The following is a 22,718-nucleotide window of genomic DNA, read 5'->3' as shown; positions in this document are numbered from 1 at the left end:
CGAATAAGGATTTTTGTAGCTCTCTGTTCTTGTCATGATTGACAAAAGTTGCCCACTTCGCAACGACTTGATGCATTTATGACTTTGTAAATGACCAGTTTTAACCATTACAGCAAATTGAAAACACATGAAAAAAGAAAATTCCAAGCGATGGCCACCACATTTCTAACTAAAGCTCTATGTTCTCCTTGCTTTAGGACACATTTTAATTGGATAATTATACGGTAAAAAAAGCACAAATAGTTACCGGTAGTATGAAATCAACTTATTAAATCCAGCTACAACATGACTGATACCTCCTGTACACAATATTCGTTTTTTAGTTTTAAATTGAAAGGTACCATTATAGAATATTTAACGGGTCATCACCAATGACAAGTTTTTTATTTTTTTATATATTTTTTATAATGCTTAATTATTGTCTTTTTGTTTTTCTGGGTAGTAACTTCCTTTTTTACAAAGCTGAAATCAACTCACTCTATCTGTCTGGTCAAAAGTTAGTACACGTTATTTCTCCCACACCCAATCTCGGATCAAGCTGACATTTTGCACAACTATTTCTTCTACCTGACAACCAACACAAGAATCAATTTTTAAAAAAAAATTAGCATTGGCGCCCGCAGCATTTTTTGCTTGGGGGTCGGGGTTTGCAAATGACCACCTAAGACTCAAAATTATAGCCTCAAATTTGTTAAGGAAAATATTATAGGAAATAACTGGTCCCCCCTCAGCTATGCGATATTAAGTTCGCTATAAATACGCGTTTCGTGAAATAAAAAAAAAAAAACTAAATATGTCAACAATTTGCTGTACACATTTATCTATGCAGCCAGTGCCTACCTGTCGATTACTTTACTAATGAATTGCTTCTCGTTGCGATGGATAAGCTGGCGATGAGCGCTTATCGTGCAGTTCTGATATTCTAGTTCCCCCAACAGGACAATATCATAATAAACAAGGTTACAAATACAGTTTGTGTGGAAACACAAACTCAAAATCGTCCCCAGCAGTGGTCCACCCAGGCAGGTATAAATGTTTTCTGAAAAAACATCAGAATTAAATTCGATCAAAGGCAAATGACAGAGAAGAATGGAGAAAGAAGGTTGACAGATCTTGTGTGGTGCCCCAGCAGTCCAGCAAACCAAAGGATAGGTGAAAGTGAATGTGAAGTTACATGTGAACCTGGCCTGATGTCTTATAATGAATATCTAATTGATCTAATTGTTTTGTAAATGGTCAAATCTCTAATTTCTCCAAAAAAAAAAAATTCGTAAAAAAAATAAATAAATGTTCTTTTATTTAAGTGTTCTATGGCCGTAGACTGGCATTGCTGTTCACGCGATAATATGAAAAATTAATGATTAATTGTTTTAAATTATGACTAACTTATATGCATACTACATCTATTTTTTCTCTTTAAAAAAAGTAAACATTTTTTTTTCCGTGTAAATGTAGTAATTAGTATGACAGAACTTACTTAACAATACAAATATAAAAAAATATATTTTTGGACAAAAAATAAAAAATCGTTTGCATAAATGTGTTAGAAATATGGCTGGTATCTCCCCTACTAAAGAGCCTCCAGTGTTTTTACTATTAACAGTGAATAGTTGTAAAAGTGGTGTATTTTTATGTAAAAACTGCTTGCATAAGTGATTTTAAAAATGAGATTTTTCGCTTTTAGAAAAGAAAAAAGTAGCCGTTGCAACAAAACTTTGAATGGACTAAAATATGATGTCGGATTTTCACTATCTTTTCTAGTTTACGAGATCTAAACGGGACGGACAGACCACACAAAACTAATTGCGTCTTTTCCCCTTTCTGGTGCCGCTAAAATTGACATAAACTACACTATTATGTAACCTTAGACAAATACAGAAACTAAACTATGCCTTCTACTCAACTATTCCTCTTGAATCAACCCCATGAAAGCTGTGATCATAAACATTTAACAAAAAGATCCCATTTTCAGACCCGGAATCCTTACTTTAAAACCACATATGACACATAATAAATAATAATAATTAAAAAAAAACACATTGAATTGAGTTCTTTTAATTCACTTGAATATCTTCATACAAAGTAAGAAGTGGACCAAGTATCCAGCAACACAAAACATAACAATGAAATCATTTTTAATTAAGCCATAAGACACCATGAATACAATGATATTTATAGTATGGCATTAAGAAAAAAAAATAGACTAGTTTTGTTTAAATTGTTAATAGTTATGGAATAATAAATTAGTAGTTTGTAAAACCAGTATAGGGAATTTAACTGGACACTGGCCTCATGTTTGTTTATAATACTTTAAAAGAATAAGGTTATTTTTTTTTTTTAAATAAATATAATGGAAAAGATGAGACCTCTAGTACTACCAGTATATCAATGTTTTACTCTGAATGTGTATCAGGCATATAAGTTACATTTATAACAAAACTTCTTGAATGTATACTCACTCAATGCTAATGTTGAACAAAAAAGGTCACAACATTTTAGAATGTTACTATACCACATCCAAGCTTGTACTAGCTGGTTATTAGGACCAAAATGATAACAGCATCAGGATAAATCCTTGCTCCAACTCTCTTAGGGCTATATTTGCCAATGCTCAAAGACCAAGCATTTGACAATTCACAAAAGGAAACTGACATCCATTCTACTTTGATGGTTCGTTATGCAATAGGAAACAATAGGCACATACACAAGGAAGAGCTCCTGAACTACAAGGTGTATGGAATAACTAAAAGGATTCAAGACCAACTTTATATTTTCGTTGGTGAATCTTAAAAGTTGCTCCAACTTTGCTACACAGTTTGCAAATGTGGGAAAAACTAAAGCTGATGTCATGGACCAAAATGAACCTAACGAGCAAAAATGAATTTACTTGCACTGACTGCACAGTTTGCTTAACATTGACATGGCAAGACCAAGTGAGTTAGTGAAATAGCACAGGTCCTTAATATATTCATTATGCTCACACACTTTGGGCATTTTTTTTTATTTAGATGTAGGATACACTATTATCACATCCCTCATACATGGATAGCTTGAGGCAGGCATAAGAAAAAAAATAATTTTCTCACTTCCTAAAAAAAGACAGGATGTGACGTATCCTCATGTGATGTTCCAGAAGGTACTAGGAGTGTTTATGCAATATTTGAGAACGATTGTGGACCCTATAAAAACCAGAGAGAACTGTATGAGCAGTTGACAAACAGCTGTTATTTTGAGTACGGCTTGTTACAAGTTTGAGTTAAGTACAGTTGAAAGCAGATATTGTACAGCCTTCCACCTTCTAATCTACAGCGACTAAATTTTAGCGACTAAATTTTAATAGTAATTTAAGTTATAAGTAATTGAAGTTCAAGTTCTTTGCATTGATTTCTTTTGTGTTTTCATGTGTACATTTAGCCAGAAGATAAATAAATATGTAACAGTTGGTGTCAGAAGTGGGATACTTTTCTGGTTGAAATGTCTTCAAATAAACTACTCAACCAACTCTTGGTTAAAGACTACTTCTGAAGGCTTTAGAGAGAAGCAGTTTTTATGGATGTTGAGATTTAGCTTGATGACATTCGACGGTTCCCTCCGTTGTTATTAAACTTTTTGTTCAACATTCACTATCAGCATCGACTGGCTTGTTGGCCTTTCACCTTGTGTTACTTGATATTGATATTTGAGAGTTACCTCTGTTTGATTTATCTGCATAAGACGCAGCGTGGAAGCACCTAACACATTTATGCTTTATAAATGACCATTTCGTATCGACAATGGTAGATTTTTTATGTTTACAGTTTGCACTTCATAGTTTCTAATATAATATTTGTGCTGAAAATATCAAGTTCTGCCAGTCTACTTGCATTGTTTGTCAAGCACAGTGACTTGACTAAAGATGCAATGCTAATGACTTTTAAACAACAGGAAAGAATTCAAATGTTCAAATTGTCGCTAGTGTTGTGACCTGTGCAGTCATTGTTACTATCCCAGTAGCTGTTATATATTTCTGTTGGAAGAAAACTGGAAACGGTTCTTGGAACCTCTGTAAAGGAAATGGCTCAATTGCTGATGTGCATGTAACCATCCCAGACACAGTTGGACACAAAACACCAAGAAATGAAAATGAAACCAACTTGGGAACCCTATAAAAACCAGAGAGAACTGTACAGGCAGTTGACTAAGGCGGTTGAGCTGAGTACGGCTGGTTACAAATTTAATAGAGATAAGTACAGCTGAAAGCAGATATCGCAAAGTTGAAAGCAGAGTCTTTCAACTTCTAATGTACTGCGGCTAATTACTAGATTTCTTTAGTAAATAAAGTTATAAGAAATGGAAGTTCAAGTTCTTTGCATTGTTTTCATTTGTGTGTTCATGTGTACATTTAGACAGAAGAAGATAAATACATAACAATGTAAAAAAATTTTTTTTTTCAAAATAGAAAATTATTTTATAAATGCCATTGACTAAAGATTATATTTCATATACATTTTTTATGCAATGAAGCCATGCAATGTGACAAAAGAGAATTAACTAACATGTCAAGTTACTTGTGCACAAGCTAATTAAATGACATTTTATAGTAACCAAAAACACCATCCATTAAATAACTAGCACCACAAGACTACAATACATTTGGCAAAAAATAAACACAGAATTAATATTACAACAGAGCAATAATTCGCAACCAAAATGCGTTATTGGGCATTGAGATATAAAGTTTACACAAGGTGCCGATTAGAGGTCAGTAAGTCACTAAAGACATACAATGGAAAGAAAATCTTAAAATCCAAATGAAAGATTAATTAAGATTAATATTGGAAGGTTTTCCCTTTTAATTCCAGATCACACTGTTTGATTTAGATCTAATTGAAGCAATCAGCATTGTTGATTAAACAGCTCTCTTTTTTAAGGTTGGTTCATATCAACATCAAATAGAAGCCATACAGTCCCAGTACATAAAAAATGAATATAGACAAGTGTATGCAACGAGAACAAAATCATCAATTTCACTGCCTCAATCAGCTTGATATGTTACATTGACCTTTTGATAACTGAATATGATATAATGTAATAAAAGAACTGAGTTGAACAGAAAATGCTATCAAATATATAGTAAACTTTGAACTTTTAACATATTTATAAGTAGGCTTAAATGTATACATTTATATCAAAGATGCCACCAGCCCTTGCAATGAAAAAAAACAATCATTTGCTCTGACACATAATTAATGGCAGCGACACACATCATAGACATAATTAGAATTTCCTGGTTCACACAAATAGTACTATGAAGTACAATAGTGTAAGTAATTTGTATGCTACTAATCATGGCCTTGGTTTGAATGCTATTTACACAAATATTTTATTGTTTTGACAAGATCTAAATTTTTAGAACTGATTAAACTTTTTAAAATTATAATTATTTTTTTTTTTGTTGAGTAGCGTTGGACTTGTTAACCTTGATTTTATTTAGAAAGATAAATTCCTAAAGTTTTAACAGCTCAGAAAAAAGAGTTGGGATTCCATTTTACATAGTAATGTAAACTTTTAAATATTATTATTAAATATTAAGTATTTTTTTGTTTAAACCTATTGTGAACTTAAATTTTAGATTATTATTACACACCAAAAAATTAGCAAGTTTGGCAACAAGTTTTAGTCCTTGATAAATACATAAAGAGCTTGAAGGTAATTGAGTATCATTTTTTTTTAATTTTCCCTTTTTAATTAAATAAAAAGCTAAGAAATTTGAATATGTTTCAGCTAAGTAATCAAAATTTTGTACCAAGACAAGTTTGTAGACTTGCTTTTTGGCTAATGACAAAAAATAACATCACTGTAATATGAACTTAAACATAATTACTGAAAGACATACATAACAATTAATGTTTGATCAAATACAAACAAACCTTCTATAATTTTTGTTTTCAAATGCAAATAAAAGTAAGAAAGTATGTTTGATCACTGCTGTAATCATGTTGCCTACTGTTCCAGTGGTAGAACAACAGAACAAAAGCTATTACATGTTAGATGTACTCAATGAAAAGTATCATTACTTTGTTCATTGTTTACAGGGAGATCTGTTCAGAGAAATACTACACAGAAACAAACATGAGATGACATGTTTTTAAAGCATTTAACAAAAATGCATTTTTAAAAACTATATACATATTTTACAATGATACATTTTTTACAATCTTCACAAGCCTGAAGTTAGACAAAACAGAAATATTGCACTTTTTAGTGTTCTCTATCACTCAATCTAGTCAAATTTTGAATTATATTTTAAATTCTAAATATACAAACTGTACACTTCTATAATACATTTTTTTCATTATATAACAATAAAAAAAAATAAAAAAAATTCATGTTTGGAATGGTTTGTTAAAAACTGAAAATTAATAATACTATCAATGTAAGCATGTATCCATTCTTAAGATCCAAGGCATTTGTCAACTAGGTGATACAATATACCTAATCTGTGTAACTAAGCCTGGTGCAGTGTCAGATATTTAAAAGTGTGGCAGGCAGACTTTGCTGGCAAACAACTGTGAGACGACAGTGATCCACAAAGCTAAGACGAAGAAAATATAGGAGATTCCAACCCTGTAGTTGTTTGGCAGCTGGTAAGCTTCACCTCCTATCTGATCCATGTCAAAGCCAATTGGGAAAATCACAGCGGCTAGGCAAAATAAAATCACTGAAAGAAACAGATAAGAGCAGTTTAGGCCGGTACCTTTGTATGTGTATTTGTTCTTTGACTCATAGGAAAGTGTCAAAATAATATCTAGAGCTCATAATTGCATTTTTATTGTTTACCTCATGATTGGGTCAAAATTTGTCTTAATGTTCTTTAAAAAAAACAACATAATATTCAAAAATGTAAAAAAAAAAAATTATTCTAAAAATCAAAGGTTAAAGGTGAGCTGACAAATAAAGGGGAAGTAGGGAAGAAATATCAGATTTCAAAATGATTGCACTCTCTCTGCTTCTAGTGACAGGAGATAAAATGATGTCTCTCCTCCTTTTGGGTCAGAAATATCAAGTCTCAATGGACACACATTAAATACAGAGTTTCTAGGAAGAGCTACAAAAAGAGCTTTGTTACATACATAGAGCACATAAAGTAACTTACTTGCTACAAATCCAAGCCATCTGGCAAACTTCATAACACGGTACTCCCAGTAAGACAATGCAAGCAATACAATAGTAACACTAATACAGATTATGCCCAAAACAATACAGATGAATGTCAACAGCCATTCTCCACGAACTGGACTCGGCATAAAGCAAATTTGTGGTCTGCCATATATCGTTAGACATGTCTTCAGCAGTCCAATGTTAGTATCCCCTAATTAGAGAAAAAGAAAATTTATGTTTAGCAAAACCTGTTATCAACAATTGCATTTAATATATCTGCAATTTAGAATAAAACTTGATTAGGGTTAGCAGACATTCAGATGTCATCTAACCAGTAGGCATTGACCTAAGAGTGAAAATGTCTGGCTTTCTCTTCACTGTTTACTAAAATGGCATATTATCATTAATCATAAATAAAATACTGTCATGCATATAGGAATGTGGTATTCATTTGTTTCACTGGTAATACAACTTGAAATCATTTGCAGACAGAAAGATGTTGTTTTTTTAAACAACTATGTCGTCTTGATCTAGAATAATCTAGATCTAATTATACATAATCATTAACTAAAAAAAATCTAGTCTAGGTGGAGGTCTCTGTCAAGTTTAGAAAGATTATTTAGAAATTAGAGTTAGGGTCAGAAGACAAACACATGTACTCCAAAAGCTAAAGAAGGACTGAGTTTTAAAAACAGTCAAAAGGAGGACACACACACACACAAAATGAAGTCAAGAGATGAGCATTTACCTAGGCCCTACTCACCATTGCCTAGGGCTTGGTCTGTAAATAATATATAAAATATGGATGATAATGATATGAAATGACTTTTCGAAGCAGATAATGGAATCTAGAGTAGATCTAGAATAATCTAGAATCTATATCTAGTTCATTTCACACACAGTCTCAAAGTCACAGTCTTAGACTAGATTTGACTAGATCTAGAATCTAGCCAGACACCGTCACACTCACATGGATTAAATTATAGATTTATTAGACTAGATTTAGTTTATTTAGAGGCAATATCCGCATTGAGCGTCGGTATTTACACTCCTGGCCATTTTTTCTGCGTTGTCAAGGAGCAGGATCAAGACCAAAAGCATTATCAAAAGGGGGAATAACCTAGTTGTTTTTTAAATACCGACTTCAATCACGGATAGGAAGAGAGAGAAAATAAACTAATAGAAATAATAGAGCTCACAGACCTATATAAAATACCGACCGTAAATACGGATAGCTATGTAGATTGAATAAACAACTAAGAATATACACTATTACTAGCAGTAGTTTTGAATAGGGGGAGGAGAGAATAGTATATTATTATATAATTAATAAATATATTCTTATTAATTACATCTTGATTACAATGATTGCAGAAAAAATAGTGGATTTAGATGTGGCATTTGTATTTGATATAGACTAGGTCTAGGGGCAGAATTTTTGGATTAAAATTTAATGTGCTGTCAACATGTAATATTTCTAAGTTAAAGTTGAGATTAATATTGAATTTAAATAGCTGTACGCATACCGGGACGTCTATCTAGTCAAATGTTAATGAAGTCAACATTAAATCATAAGTATAATAATTACATACCGGTACAGTAGTTGATCTAGATGAGGAAAAACATTATTCTAGACAGATGTAAGAGAGCAGTATTTGATGTTGACTAGGTAATAGGTTTAGATTGTGTCTGTGTGTTAGTGTGTGTGATAAGAACTGAATTTAAATACACCTTCATCTTGGTCTATATAGAGATTAATGATTAAATTTTAAATAGATCTATTTAGTAATATTTTGATTACCATTTAAATAAAATAATGTTGAGATCAATAATGTATTTAAATAAATCTAGGACTACTGCAACATTTCTTGTATGTCTGTCTAGAATAATGTTGAAATAAGTAAAATACGACATTATATTTTTATTTCACCTATGGTGCTGTCAACATTTACTTGAAACGGACATTATTATTGTGATCATATTTCTTTTAGACTTCGGGCCTATTAAAATCTCAATAGACAATATTTAGCATCGTTTTTTTTTTCAACGCTGGATGAGTGGATCCCTGTTTTTTTTTGTAGCAAAGGTTTTGGGCCTTGTAAGGGCCCCAACTGGTCCAGCTCATACTAACCACATGGGCCCCATTTGGGGGAGGAACATTGGCCCAAACAGGCGCCTATAGGGCTGAGTCTGGGCTCAGTCAGGGGGCCCAGAAAATCCCTTTGTGAAACCCTTGTGAAGCCTGTAAGGGGAAGGACTTGTGGGCCCCAACAGGGCGAAAGATAATTGGCCCTTTGGGGGCAATTAATGAAAGCCCAAACATGGCCCTTAAAGATCGAGTCTAGGCACAATGAAGGGGCCCAGATAAAGCCCAGATAGAAACCCTAATGGGCTATTATGGGGCAAATGTTAAGAGGCATGAAAGGGCTAACTACATGGGCCCCATTTGGGGATGAACATTGCCCAAAATGAGGGCCCTAAGGGCTGAGTCTTGGTCTCAGTTTGGGGGCTAAGATGAAGCCCTGATGGAACCCTCATGGAGTCAGTGTGGGGCTAACATTTAGGGGCCTGAAAGGGCTGAACACATGGGCCCCATTTGGGAGGCGAACATTAGCCCAAATGGGAATCCTTAGGGCTGAGTCTAGGCTCAGTTTGGGGGCCCAGAGAAGCCCTGATGGAACCTTCATAGAGCTAGTGTAGGGCTCACATTGAGGGGCCTGAAAGGGAGGTGAGCATTCGACCAAATGGGGGCCCTTATGGTGCCCAGATGAAGCCTTATTGGAACACTCCAAGAGCCATTGGGGGGCAAACACTGAGGGGCCTGAAAGGGCTATACACATGGGCCTCATTTGGGGGATGAAAGTTGGCCCAAACAGGCGCAATCAGGGGGCCCAGATGAAGCCCCGATGGAAACCTAATTGGGCTAGTATAGGACAAACGTTGATGGGCCTGTAAGGGCTAACCACATGGGCCCCACTTGGGGGATGAACATTGGCCCAAATGGGCGTCCTTAGGGCTGAGTCTGGGATCAGTTATGGGGCCCAGATGAAACCCTATTGGAACCCTCATAGAGCCATTGTGGGGCAAAAACTGAGGGGCGTAAAAGGGCTATACACATGGGCCTCATTTGGGGGATGAAAGTTGGCCCAAACAGGCGCAATCAGGGGGCCCAGATGAAGCCCCGATGGAAACCTAATTGGGCTAGTATAGGACAAACGTTGATGGGCCTGTAAGGGCTAACCACATGGGCCCCACTTGGGGGATGAACATTGGCCCAAATGGGCGTCCTTAGGGCTGAGTCTGGGATCAGTTATGGGGCCCAGATGAAACCCTATTGGAACCCTCATAGAGCCATTGTGGGGCAAAAACTGAGGGGCGTAAAAGGGCTATACACATGGGCCTCATTTGGGGGATGAACGTTGGCCCAAACGGGCGCAATCAGGGGGCCCTGATGAAGCCCTGATGGAAACCTAATGAGGCTAGTATAGGACAAACGTTGACGGGCCTGTAAGGACTAACCACATGGGCACCATTTGGAGGTTGAACATTGGCCCAAACGGGCGCCCTTAGGGCTGAATCTGGGCTCAGTCAGGGGGCCCAGAAAATCCCCTTATGAAACCCATTTGGGGCCCATCTGGGGGATGAACATTAGTCCAAATGGGGCCCTTAGGGATAAGTCTGGGCTCAGTTACGGGCCCAGATGAAGCCCTGATAGAATCCTCATGGGGGCCCTAAGGGATAAGTCTGGGCTCAGTTAGAAGGGCCCAGTAAATCCCCTTATGAAACCTGTATGGGGCCAGTAAGGGAAAGTACTTGGCCCTTTGGGGGCAATTAATGAAAGCTCAAACAGGGACCTTAAGGATTAAGGATCAGGGGGCCTAGATGAAGCCCTGAATGATCCCTCTTGGGGCTAGTATGGGGCAAACAATAAGGGGCATGTAAGGGCTAAACACATGGGCCCCATTTGGGGGATGAACATTGGTCCAAATGGACGCCCTGGGCTAAGTTAGAAGGCCCAGGTGAAGCCTTGAGGGAACCTTCATGGGGCCAGTGAGGGCCAAACATTGAGTTGTCTAAAGAGTTAATCAAATGGGCCTCATTTAGAAGATGAATGGGTGAGTCTGTGCTCAATTAGGGGGCCCAGATAACACCCTGCTGAAACCCACAAGGGGCCAGTGATGAGTGTAAACATTGAGTGGCCTGAAAGGGCTAAACACGGGCCTTTTTCGGAGGATGAATGGGGGCCATTAGGGATGAGACTGTCTTTAATCGGAGGGCCCAGATAAAGCCCTGATGAAACCTACGTGGGGCCAGTGATGGGGGCAAAGAGATGGGCTTATTTGGAGGATGAATGTGGTCCGTTAGCGTGAGTCTGTGTTCAGTCAGGGGTCCCAGATAACACCCTGTTGAAACCCACATAAGGCCAGTGATGGAGGCAGACATTGAGGGGCCTGAAAGGGCTAAATACACGGGCTCCATTCAGGGGATGAACGTTGGCCCAAACTCAGGCTTTTTTTTTCGGGGTTTCACCCCCCCCCTTTCGCCATTCGTGTGAGGTGTCCATAATTAATCCCTATTACATTATGACCCTTCATTCTTCCCAAAGAGGTCCACGAAGACTTCCAAGGGGTCTACGAAAAAAAAAAGATTTGGGTTTCTATGACATATACTTTATTTGTTCTGTTCTATTAGACGTTGATAAAGAATTTACACCAGGGGTGGGCAAATTACGGCCCGCGGGCCACATGCGGCCCGCTGAAGTGTTTTATGCGGCCCGCGAATACCTACAGAAATTATGTGTACCCACAGTATATACGTATAAAAATGCTAATCTATTTAAAATAATTCTAAATTTCCCTACAAATTATTTGGGTACACATACATATGTGAACAAGTATTTTTCTTGTGGAAAATAAACAAGTGTAATCACAGGTCGATGGTGAATGACTATAATTTGACAGCAGTCACAAGTATAACAACTAGAAAGCTAGTTCCACAATTCAGGAACATTACGCACGAGTGTAAATAGTTAAATTCCTCACATTAAGTACAACTGTACATTTGTGGTGAAATGTTGCAATATGAAAAGACAATAGCAAATTTAAAAAAAAATCGTTAAATTGGTTTCAGAAATTGCTAACTCTAGTAATTCCTCAATTTAGAATGTGAAAAAAAAAAGGAAAAGTGAATGTATAATACAGTATAAATATGAATTAAAAGACATTATACAGTTAACTAGCGTATTTTTCTAAGTTGTAAGTACACACACACACACACACATATACATACATATATATATATATATATATATATGCGGCCCCCCATTCCAAAAATTTTGTTAATGCGGCCCTCGATACAAAAAGGTTGCCCACCCTGATTTACACGATCGGAAATATTTACGGGCCCTAAATATGAGAGCGTGTATGTGTCGGTGGCGGCTCCCCGACAAAATAGCGGGAGCAAAATAGCGCCGCCAAAAAAATGGCGTGAAAAAAATCTCTTAAATTTAACATATGCACAAATTATGCAATAATTATAATAAGCTGCTGATTTTTTGTGATGGAAAATAAATGTTAAAGTACTCTCTTTCTCTGCAAATATGGCATACTTTTAGAACTACTAATGCTGAAGAAGATAGAGACCACAACAAAAATGCTATTCAGGACCTTCACTTAAATAAGTCCGGTACTTTTATACACATTATATATAGCCTAAGTATGCCCTACTTTGTCGGGAAATTATAATTAAAAAGTGCAAAGTAAATTATGCGACTTGCTCAATCGGACCTGGACGTAAGGGAAATTACCAAAGGCCTGGAAAGTGGCCACTATAGTCCACGATAGGAAAGGCGGCCGGCCGACCTGACAGCTATAGACCAATATCCCTAACATCGTTTGTAGGGAAAATAGCTGCAAGAGTGATAAACAGAAGGCTCATGTGGTACTTGGAAGAAAGCAAAATCATCGCACCTGAACAGGGCGGGTTCAGGCAACATAAAAGTGCAAATGATCAAGCGATGGTGTTTATGCAGTCAGTAGCTGACGGTTTCCCGAGAGGTACGGTAAGACGCAAGGGCGAATTGACACTGTCAGTATTTTTAGATCTTAAGCCTATGACAGAGTTTGGAGACAAGGATTATTGCTAAAATGAATGAACCTCGGAGTATGCTCAAATATGTATCGGTGACTAAAAAACTTCCTAACAGACAGGACAGTCCAGTCGCGCTACGTACGGATCTAGCGTGTCTCGCAAAAGAATACTTGAGCAAGGTTTACCGCAGGGCTCATCATTATCATGTACGCTTTTCTTAGTCTATATAAACGATTTGATAGAACGATTGAAATGTTGATCTCTGCTCTTCGCTGATGACCTGCTCATCTGGCAGACCGGGATATCCGCTGCAGCTCTCAAGGCGGAAATCCAACGTGACCTCGTCACGATTTCGTTCTTTACCCGTATGTGGAAAATGGAAATAAATTGTACTAAAAAACCCCAGTTCAGACCCTATTCACATTGGGAAAAGACATCCACCAAGCAGCCATAAATCTAAAAATTGATGGGACCACGCTTGAATCGGACCCACGGCCCTGGATCCTAAGCTGGTTATGTCTGATCATTTGTAAGAAGTACGACAAAATGCCTTAGAAAGATTGAACGTCATAAAGCTAATGGCGCGGTAAGGTCGCAAATCAAGTTAACGCCTCGCAAACGTCTCTAGTGGGCTTAGACTTAAAAAAAAAGGATGTCTTCGCCCCACCCCACCCAACCCAATCGGCTAACAGGGGAACGACATAATATAAAGATCGGTGTTTTAATTTTAATTATATAGATATTTAATTGATTCTGTTACCAAGCTGTGATTTCTACAAATAAATTAGAACGCCCCCCCCCCCCAGATCGAAAGTTTATGCCATCGCCACCTCCCCATCCCACCAGATTGGCCAACATACTAAATGGGGGGGGGGGGCGAAATAATCTAGAAGCAGGTTGAAAAATAATTAATTAGTATATATATTATTAACATAACTAATAAATTCGTACACAGATTGTGTGATTTCTTTACTAAAATTCGTTCCCGAAGGGGTGGGGGGGCCGAGGGGGGGGGCGATTGCTCCTACCTCCCCCCCTGGATCCGCCAGTGAATTGGGGCCATTGTGTTTAGCCCTTTCAGGCCCCTTAAAGTTTGTCCCTTACTGGCCTCCACTAGGGCTTTATCTTTGCCCCCTGATTGTGCCCAGAATCGCTCTTTAAGGGCCCCCATTTGAGCGACGATCAACCCCCGAAATAGGGCCCATGTCTTTAGCCCTTTCAGGCCCCTCAATGTTTTCCCCTGTTAATGGCCCCATGTCTGTTTATCAGGAATTCATCTGGGCCAACTTACTGAGCCCAGGCTTACCTCTAAAGGCACCCTTTCGGGCCAACATTAATCCCTAAATGGGTCACATGTGTTTAGCCCTTTCAGACCCCTCAATGTTCGACCCTCTTACTGTCCCCACTTCAGTTTTGTCAGGACTTCAATGTTTGCCCCTCTTACTGGCCCCTCATGGGTTTTAACCGGAATTTATCTGGGCCCCCTAACTGAGCTACTAAGCCCAGACTTACCATTTAGGACCCCTGTTGTTTGGGTCAATTTTCACCCCCCAAATGCAGCCCATGAGTTGTAGCCTTTTCAGGCTTCTCAATATTTGCCCCATTACTGGCCCTATGAGGGTTTCATCTGGGTCCCCCGACCCCAAGTTCACCCCTAATGGCACCCTTTTGGACCAATATTAATCCCTAAATGGGTCACATGTGTTTAGCCCTTTCAGACCCCTCAATGTTCGCCCCTCTTACTGTCCCCACCGGTTTTATCAGGCCTTCATTGGGCCCCCTAACTGAGCACAGACTCACCATTTAGGACCCCTGTTGTTTGGGCCAATTTTCATCCCCCAAATGGAGCCCATGAGTTATAGCACTTTTAGGCTTCTCAATGTTTGCCCCCTTACTGTCCCTAAAAGGGTTTCATCTGGGCCCCCTGAGCCCAAGCTCACTCCTAAGGGCCTGCTTGGGTCAACGTATGCCTTCGATTAGGGCCATTGTGTTTAGCCCTTTGAGGCCCCTTGAAGTTTGCTCCTCACTGGCCTCCACTAGGGCTCCATCTGGGCCCCATGATAGTGCCCACAATCGCCCTTTAAGGACCCCCATTTGAACAACGATGATCCAAAATGGGGGCCATGTTTTTAGCCCTCGCAGGCCCCTCAATGTTCGACGCTCTTACTTGGTTTTATCCGAAATTCATCCGACCCCCCTATCTGAGCCAAGGCTCACCTTTCAGGGCACCCTTTTAATCTAACATTAATCGCTAAATGGGTCCCATGTGTTTAACCCTCAATGTTCGCCCCTCTTACTGGCCCCGCATGGCTTTTATCCTGAATTCATCTGGGACCCTATCTGAGCCCAAACTCACCCTTAAGGACCCCTATTGTTTGGGCCAATTTTCATCCCCCAAATAGAGCCCATGAGTTACAGCTCTTTCAGCTTTCTCAATCTGTGCCACTATCTGAGCCCAAGCTCAACCCTAAGGGCACCTGTTTTGGGTCAATGTTCGTTCCCCAGATGGTGCCCATAAATTAAGCACTTTCAGGCCCCTCAATGATCACCCCTCTTACTGGCCCCACATGGGTTTCATCAGTGCCCCTTAATTGAGCCCATGCTAATCCCTAACAGCAGAATGGGGCACATGTGTTTAGCCATGTCAGACATCTCCAAGTTTGCCCCTTACATACAGTAGTGGGCATAGATCAATAAAAAAATGTATAGATCTATCATACTAGGTTTAGATTTGTGTGTGTGTGTGTGTTTGTGTGAAAGAAAAAACCCAATTTAAATACCATCTAGATCTATATATGGACTAATGATTACATTTTAAATAGATCTATTTAGTAATATTTTGATTACGATTTAAATTAAATAAAGTTGAAATCTAAATTGGCCTACTAGCCTATAAGTCGTATCTACATCTATCTGAAACTATTGATTTTTGTGCCAGTAACTGTTGGCGCAAGTCTTCTATACTGTACTCTTGTCAAAAAAAAAAAAATCCAATTTTAATAATAAACATACCAGTACGTGCTAATGAAATAATGCATCAACATATAACAGAAATAAGAAAAACAAAACACAAAGACAGATCCATAACATTTATTAAGACATATTAATTCTTAAGAGTATAGACAAAAAAATCATTACAAAAAAAAAGATATAGAAATAATCTACATTTGCTCTATAATTTGCACTAGATCTAGTAAATGTATGGGTTGTTTAAATAAAATAGATCTACATTTTCAAACGCTATCGAACTTTTTCAGAACTATATTTTATAGTTGGCAACAAAAGAGAACTCATTTTATTTTATTTTTTGGTTTGAGTGGTATATATCTTAATTAATCGGTAACCAACCAAGCCAATCTGGCAACAGTTGCAGTTTGTAAATATTGACGCTCATTGCGGAAATTGCCTATTTAGATTTAGTGACAATTTAGTCTTAGATAATAATAGATCATAGATCTAGAATCTAGCTAGATCTATAGTTTAGTTATAGGTACAACTCTAGTCAGTCTAAAGTCTAGACTTTTAGTCTAGAGTCTAGACTTTTAGTCTAGAGTCTAGACTTTTAGTCTAGAGTCTAGACTTTTAGTCTAGAGTCTAGACTCTATCTCTAGAGTTCTAGAGACTAGATCTAGTCAATTTCATGACTACTAACTACTCTTAGACGTCTTACTTTACTCAGATTTACTGTCTTTACTTTAGTGACATTTAGTCTACTTAGTAGTCGACTGACTTAGTCTTGACTTACTTAGTAACTTAGGCTAGGCTAAGGCTTAGCCTTCCCTTAGCTAATACTTAGTAATAAGTAGACTCTAGAGTCTAGATCTAATAGTAAATAAAGTAAATACTAGATAAAATAAATAGCAAATTATAATAATAATTTAATAAATAGTAAAATACTAAAATTAAAAAGTTACGGCCTTACCTCCTATTTCAGAAACTATCCAGTGAGGCATTGCTAAACTCACAACTGCAAATATATCGGCTGCAAAAAATAATGCACCCGATATTATCGAAAGTTTGTCCATTTTCTATGAACTATGAAGATATCAGGTAGCATACAGTGGTAATTGGTGATACATGAATGTATTATTTTTGTTGGAGAATATTATCCATTTTTTCCGGACCTATTTACTTCCCAGTAATTACCGCATTCATAAGTAGTTCCTTCCGGCGGAAGGTGGAAGTATTTTTTTTTTCTTTCGCCCTTTTTTTTTTTTTTTTTTTTACATAATTTCAATGAAGCGGGAATACCCGCTGCATAGTTTGCATAGTAATATTACTAACCTAGAACAGTGTAATGTAGGCCACGGGCAAAAGAAGACTAAATAAAAAAAAAAAAAATTGGCGAAATTAAATCTTGATTCAGATTTAGTATCAAAGCTCCTTTCATATTGCGTCGTGTGTGAAGCGAGCTCAAACAAGTTTCAGAAGTTTTTTTTTTATATGAATAAACACTAGATCCAAATAAAAGACTACAGGTATGCTATTTTAAACATGATAATGTTATAAAATAATCAAAATTAGTTGCGCTTCTAAAATAAGCCAAATACATTATTGCAGCACATTTACTTTACAACTTTGTACCGCTTTGCTCTAAGGCAGTTAAGGTTATGTCAGCCATTACTGACATAATTATATCTGACTATGCCTCTCTCTTCAACTCACAATCGCGTAGGCCTAATTATTTAAGTTATTAATTGATGTGCAGTTCAAAGTGCGAATTAATTAAATAGATCAGTTTTTTTCTAGTATAAATTCTACCTCTGATTATTGCATTGTCGATGTAGAATGCTCAAATGATGTGCTTTAAATGAGGCTTATATGAGTATATCCTTCTTTAGTCTAGTATAGATCTAGACTACATATTACATAAATAGGTCTATCACTTAAACTATTATAGTAATGAGTTGGCCTAATATTTCTTCCCTGGAACTTACAGAGTTGAGATTCGTAATAGGAAAACATCATTCATTATATTCTTATTATTACTATTATTATTAAAATTCAGATTTAGTCTGAATCAATAAAAAAAGCATTTAGTTAATTAAATAGTGGTAATTAGTTAATTTTGCTTGATAGCGAAAAAGGGAAATCAATCTTACATTATTGAGATACATGTCTGTAAATGCGGCGCTCTTCCCCTTGGAAAATCTTTTTTTTTCTTAGAGCATTTTTTTCTCTATATTTTGCTTGTTTTAAAGACTGCAACTTGCTTTAAACTATAATCGAACGTTTTGATTATAGGCCTACTCTGCTAAATCATGCTATGAATAAAACGACCGTTGATTAAAGCAATATATTATATCTTATCTTATCTTATATAATACAGACGTTGTTAATTATGATCTAGGTTCACAGTCAGCAATAAACAAACAACAACCATTAGTGTCATGGCGGAGAATGATACTTTATTATATTGAACGCGTGCACCTTTGCGCACCATATCAACATCCCCTTTTCTTTAAAAAAAAATAAAAAAAAAATAAAACATTTCGGGGAGTATCATAGAAAAAAAAAAAAAAAAAACCACAACATAAACAACTAAACATAACATACATGTATACGCTTCAATCAATATGAAACATATCACATTTAAAAATCAACATTCAATAGTTCATTAAGACACATAGTCATTGAATCTTGTCGGTTTCTTCAACTGATCCCTTGGTCGTAGGGAATGATGAGTTGATGAGTGGCGAACGTGTTGATCCTGAGTTCTATTGTCCTGTATGTTGTCATCAGTATCGGGAAATATATCTTCTTCTGTTTCTCTGTTCGGGTTAATATGCACTCTGTTTCTTTGGTACACTGCACCATTGTCACCTCGAATAATGTAAGCTCTCTGATTGACTTGAGACTGGATTCTTCCACGTCTCCATGTAGGGTCATTAGGAGATTGGAAATAGACCATCTGTCCAGTTTTCAGCTGACTTAAATTTCTTGACCTCTTATCATAAGATGTTTTTACACTCATCTGACGTTTTTCTTTCCTTCTCATAATGTTCTCTTGACATGTAGAAATCTTAATGTTACTCATTTTGTTTGGTATCAGTGTTCGAGTCATCCGACCAAAAAACATCTGAACTGGGCTTAGATTTGTGTCTTGCCTTGGAGTATTTCTAAATTCCAGAAGAGCTTCATAAGCATCTGACTTTGATTCTCTAGATTTCTTCATTATGTTCTTCAAAATTTTAACTGCTGACTCAGCCTTTCCATTGGATTGATGGTGTCCTGGAGAAGATTTCAAATGAGTCACTCCCCATTCCATCATAAATTTGGAAAAATATTCCGATGTGAACTGAGGTCCGCTATCAGATATACAAACTTTGGGCACCCAATATCTTGCAAATAAAACTTTCAGTTTCTTTATAATTGCGTGTGTTGTTGTCAACTGCATGTTTTCTACCTCTATGAAATTTGAATAATAGTCCACTATGGCTAGATATTGTTGGTCACACATTTGAAATAAATCAATTCCAATCTTGTCCCACGGATTAGAACCTATTTCGTGCTGTATTAATTCTTCTCTCTGATTTGCTGGTTTATTTTTCTGACAAATGTAGCATGAGTTGGCTATTTCCTGTATTCGAGCTGATAATCCAGGCCAGAAAACTGTTTATTTTGCTCTTCTTTTCATTGAGTCTACTCCCAGATGTGCTGCATGGAGTTTTTCTTCTATTTCCTTGCGAAGTGATATCGGTATGATTATTTGTTCTCCTTTCAACAAGAGTCCGTCTTCGTATGTTAACATGTCTCTTAGTGAAAAATATTGTTTGAGTTCAGGTAAACTTTTATGTTTGTCTGGCCATCCATTTAGGATATACTGCATAAGTGTTTGCATTGTTCTATCTTTCTCTGTCTCGATTCTGACTTTCTCCAGCACTGCATCTGGTATTGCCAGTCCCACTGTATTGACACAAACATCAGGGATATCACTCTTTTCCTCTGATGGGTCTCTACTCAAAGTATCAGCTATGAACAAATTTTTGCCTTTGACATATTGAAACTGGATATCGTAACGATAAAGACGCATCATTAGACTTTGTAGCCTTCTCGGAGCAGAACTGAGTGGTTTTTGAAGGATGTTTTCCAGTGGTTTATGGTCATTCTGAAATATAACTGTCCTGCCATACGTATACTGGTCAAAACGTTCCAAACCAACAACCACTGCTAACAATTCTTTTTCAATCTGTGCCCATCTTTTCTGAGTATCAGTTAATGATCTAGAAGCATATGCTATTGGACTGCCATCTTGTAATAACGCTGCTCCTAACCCATTTTGGCTACTATCTGCTTGTAATGTAAGCTCTTTGTTAGGGTCAAAATATATCAATGTGCCATGAGTCGATATTTTCTGTTTTATCTTGTTGAAAGCTCGTGTGCATTGATCAGACCAAACAAATGGTGTGTTCTTTCTGATCAACTCTGTTATGGGCTGTAAATCTGTCGACAAGTCTGGAACAAACCTTGCAAGATATTGAACCATGTCACAGAATCTTCGGACTGATGAAATATCTTTTGGAGCATTCAAACTCAAAATCGCAGATACTTTGTTCGGGTCTGGTTTTATTCCTGCTTCTGTAATAATATGACCCAAAAAATTAATCTCAGCTGTTCTAAAAACAGACTTTTCGTGGTTCAGTTTAATCTTCTTTTCTTGACATCTCTTCATCAGCTCTCTTAGGTTAATATCATGATTTCTGAGTGCTTCTTCTTTCGTTCTTCCTCTTCCTACCACTATAATATCATCAACGTAATTGAAACAGCCTTTCAGTCCTTCTAGTGCTAGATTTAATCGTCTCTGAAAAATTTCTGAACTCACTTTCAGTCCAAATGGTAATCGTTTCCATTTGTATCTACCAAAAGGGGTTATCATTGCTGTCAAATTAGATGACGCTGTGTCTAGTCTGACATGCCAGAAAGCTTCTTGCACATCCAATTTGCTGAATATTTTGGCATCGTTCAAATCTGCCAATATGTCATCTAAAGTAGCAAGATTATAGAATTCCCTTAGTAAAACTTTATTCAGGGCTTGTGGATCTATGCAGATCCTAATTTTTCCATTAGCTTTTTCCACAATTGCCATCTGACTCACCCACTCTGTAGGCTCTATCACTGGTTCTATGATTCCTCTCTGCACTAGGGTCTTTAACTCCTCCTTAACTCTTTCTTGTAAAGCAATAGGGATCTTTCTACACGGCAGAACCTTGGGCTTAATGCTGCTATCAATCTTTAAAGACACTTCTCCTAAGTCACCCAAATCACCAGTAAACTTTGGACTACAGTCTTCTTCTTGGTTATTCACTACTGATGCTATGAACCTATCTTTATTGACTTTGATTAACTTCATTCTTGTTAAAGTTTCATGACCTAGAAGGCATGCTAGATTATTTGGTACAACTATATATTCCACCTCAAATGTTTCGTTAGTTTTCTCATTTCTCGTCGTTAGAGTGGCTTTCCCTATGGGTCTCATTTCAGTCTTATTCCACATTAGTAATCTTTGCGTTGCCTTTTCTATCTGATTCTTATTTATGTATTTTTCCTGGATGGTATTTACATCAGCTCCACTATCCATTTGAAACCTTACACGGTGACCATTTACTGTCATAACTGCTGTCATCCTTTTCGTTTTGTGGTTCTCCAAAGACATCACCCATTCATTTTTTACCATCATGACATCATCTCTTGTGTCCGACTGTAGCTGTCTTTCATCGTTAGACATATCATCTGACACCTGCTGAATTTTCTTTTTGCACATCACAGCAAAATGATGTCTCCCCTTGCATGCTAGGCACATTTTACCCCATGCAGGGCACTTTTCTTTAATGTATTCGTGAATCCTTCCACAATACCTGCATTTACCTTTCTGAATGTTTGTTCTTGAAGGTGTTGATACTTTCTCAATGATTGGAGGGTCGGCTTGTATTTGTCTCAACTGTTTGTTGGCGGTCTCGTATGCTCTGCAAATATCTCTGCACCTTTCCAATGTGAGACTGCTATCTTGTAGCAATTTCATTTTGAGGCATTCATGTCTAATACCAAGAACTACTCTGTCTCTAATCAAGCTATCTTCCAGGCGTTCAAAACAACACGTTTTTGCTAGTCTTCTCAGATTTGTTATGTATTTTTCAATGTCCTCGCCTTCTTGCTGTTCACGCGTATTGAACACATAGCGCTCATAAGTTTCATTCGTTTTTCCAATGCAAAAACTTTCAAATTTGTTCACTATTTCTTCCATCTTTCTTTCTTTTCCCTTCTCAATTTCAAGACCTTCATATATGTCCATCGCTTTTGTTCCTATAATTGTTAGAAAAGTGGCCACTCTGACCTCCTCTGATTCTTCCGACAATTTAATGGCTAACTCATAGTTTCGCCAGCTCCGGTGAAACTTTTGCCAATTAGCGGCCATGTTTCCTTCTACCTCGAGCGGCTCGGGTACAGGAAGGAAATTTCTAGCTGCCATTGCACGGCGTAGCCTTGAATTG

The 22,718-nt window shown here is 37.2% G+C and overlaps 2 protein-coding genes across 2 annotated transcripts in view; one reads left to right on the top strand and one right to left on the bottom strand.

The window, feature by feature from the left end:
• Positions 1-2,039: 2,039 nt before the first annotated feature.
• LOC106053502 (modulator of smoothened protein-like) lies at positions 2,040-17,398 on the bottom strand. The gene is made up of 3 exons (XM_013209063.2): positions 17,153-17,398; positions 7,136-7,351; positions 2,040-6,700 (listed from the first exon to the last, which is right to left on the bottom strand). Exons 1-3 carry the CDS (start codon positions 17,253-17,255, stop codon positions 6,513-6,515), a joined length of 507 nt encoding a protein of 168 aa, XP_013064517.1. The 5' UTR covers positions 17,256-17,398; the 3' UTR covers positions 2,040-6,512.
• Positions 17,399-17,608: 210 nt separating this feature from the next.
• LOC106071770 (uncharacterized) overlaps positions 17,609-22,718 on the top strand; it is a 102,900-nt gene continuing 97,790 nt past the window's right edge. Inside the window, exon 1 of the mRNA XM_056020889.1 lies at positions 17,609-17,708. The gene's annotated coding sequence lies outside the window, so the exon portion shown is untranslated. The remainder of the gene's footprint in view (positions 17,709-22,718) is intronic.

This window comes from Biomphalaria glabrata, chromosome 2, assembly GCF_947242115.1.
Source record: "Biomphalaria glabrata chromosome 2, xgBioGlab47.1, whole genome shotgun sequence".
Lineage (NCBI taxonomy): Eukaryota > Metazoa > Mollusca > Gastropoda > Planorbidae > Biomphalaria > Biomphalaria glabrata.
Note: the sequence above shows the minus strand (reverse complement) of the source record. Positions and strands in the feature narration are given on the sequence as shown.

Bases quoted from the DNA above. Each gene is read 5' to 3' on its own strand.
- LOC106053502 (XM_013209063.2), bottom strand. From the start codon at position 17,255: ATGGACAAACTTTCGATAATATCGGGTGCATTATTTTTTGCAGCCGAT. The intron at 7,352-17,152 runs GTAAGGCCGTAA...TTCTCTAATTAG, and splicing joins GATAGTTTCTGAAATAGGAG to GGGATACTAACATTGGACTG. The intron at 6,701-7,135 runs GTAAGTTACTTT...TGTTTCTTTCAG, and splicing joins ATGGCTTGGATTTGTAGCAA to TGATTTTATTTTGCCTAGCC.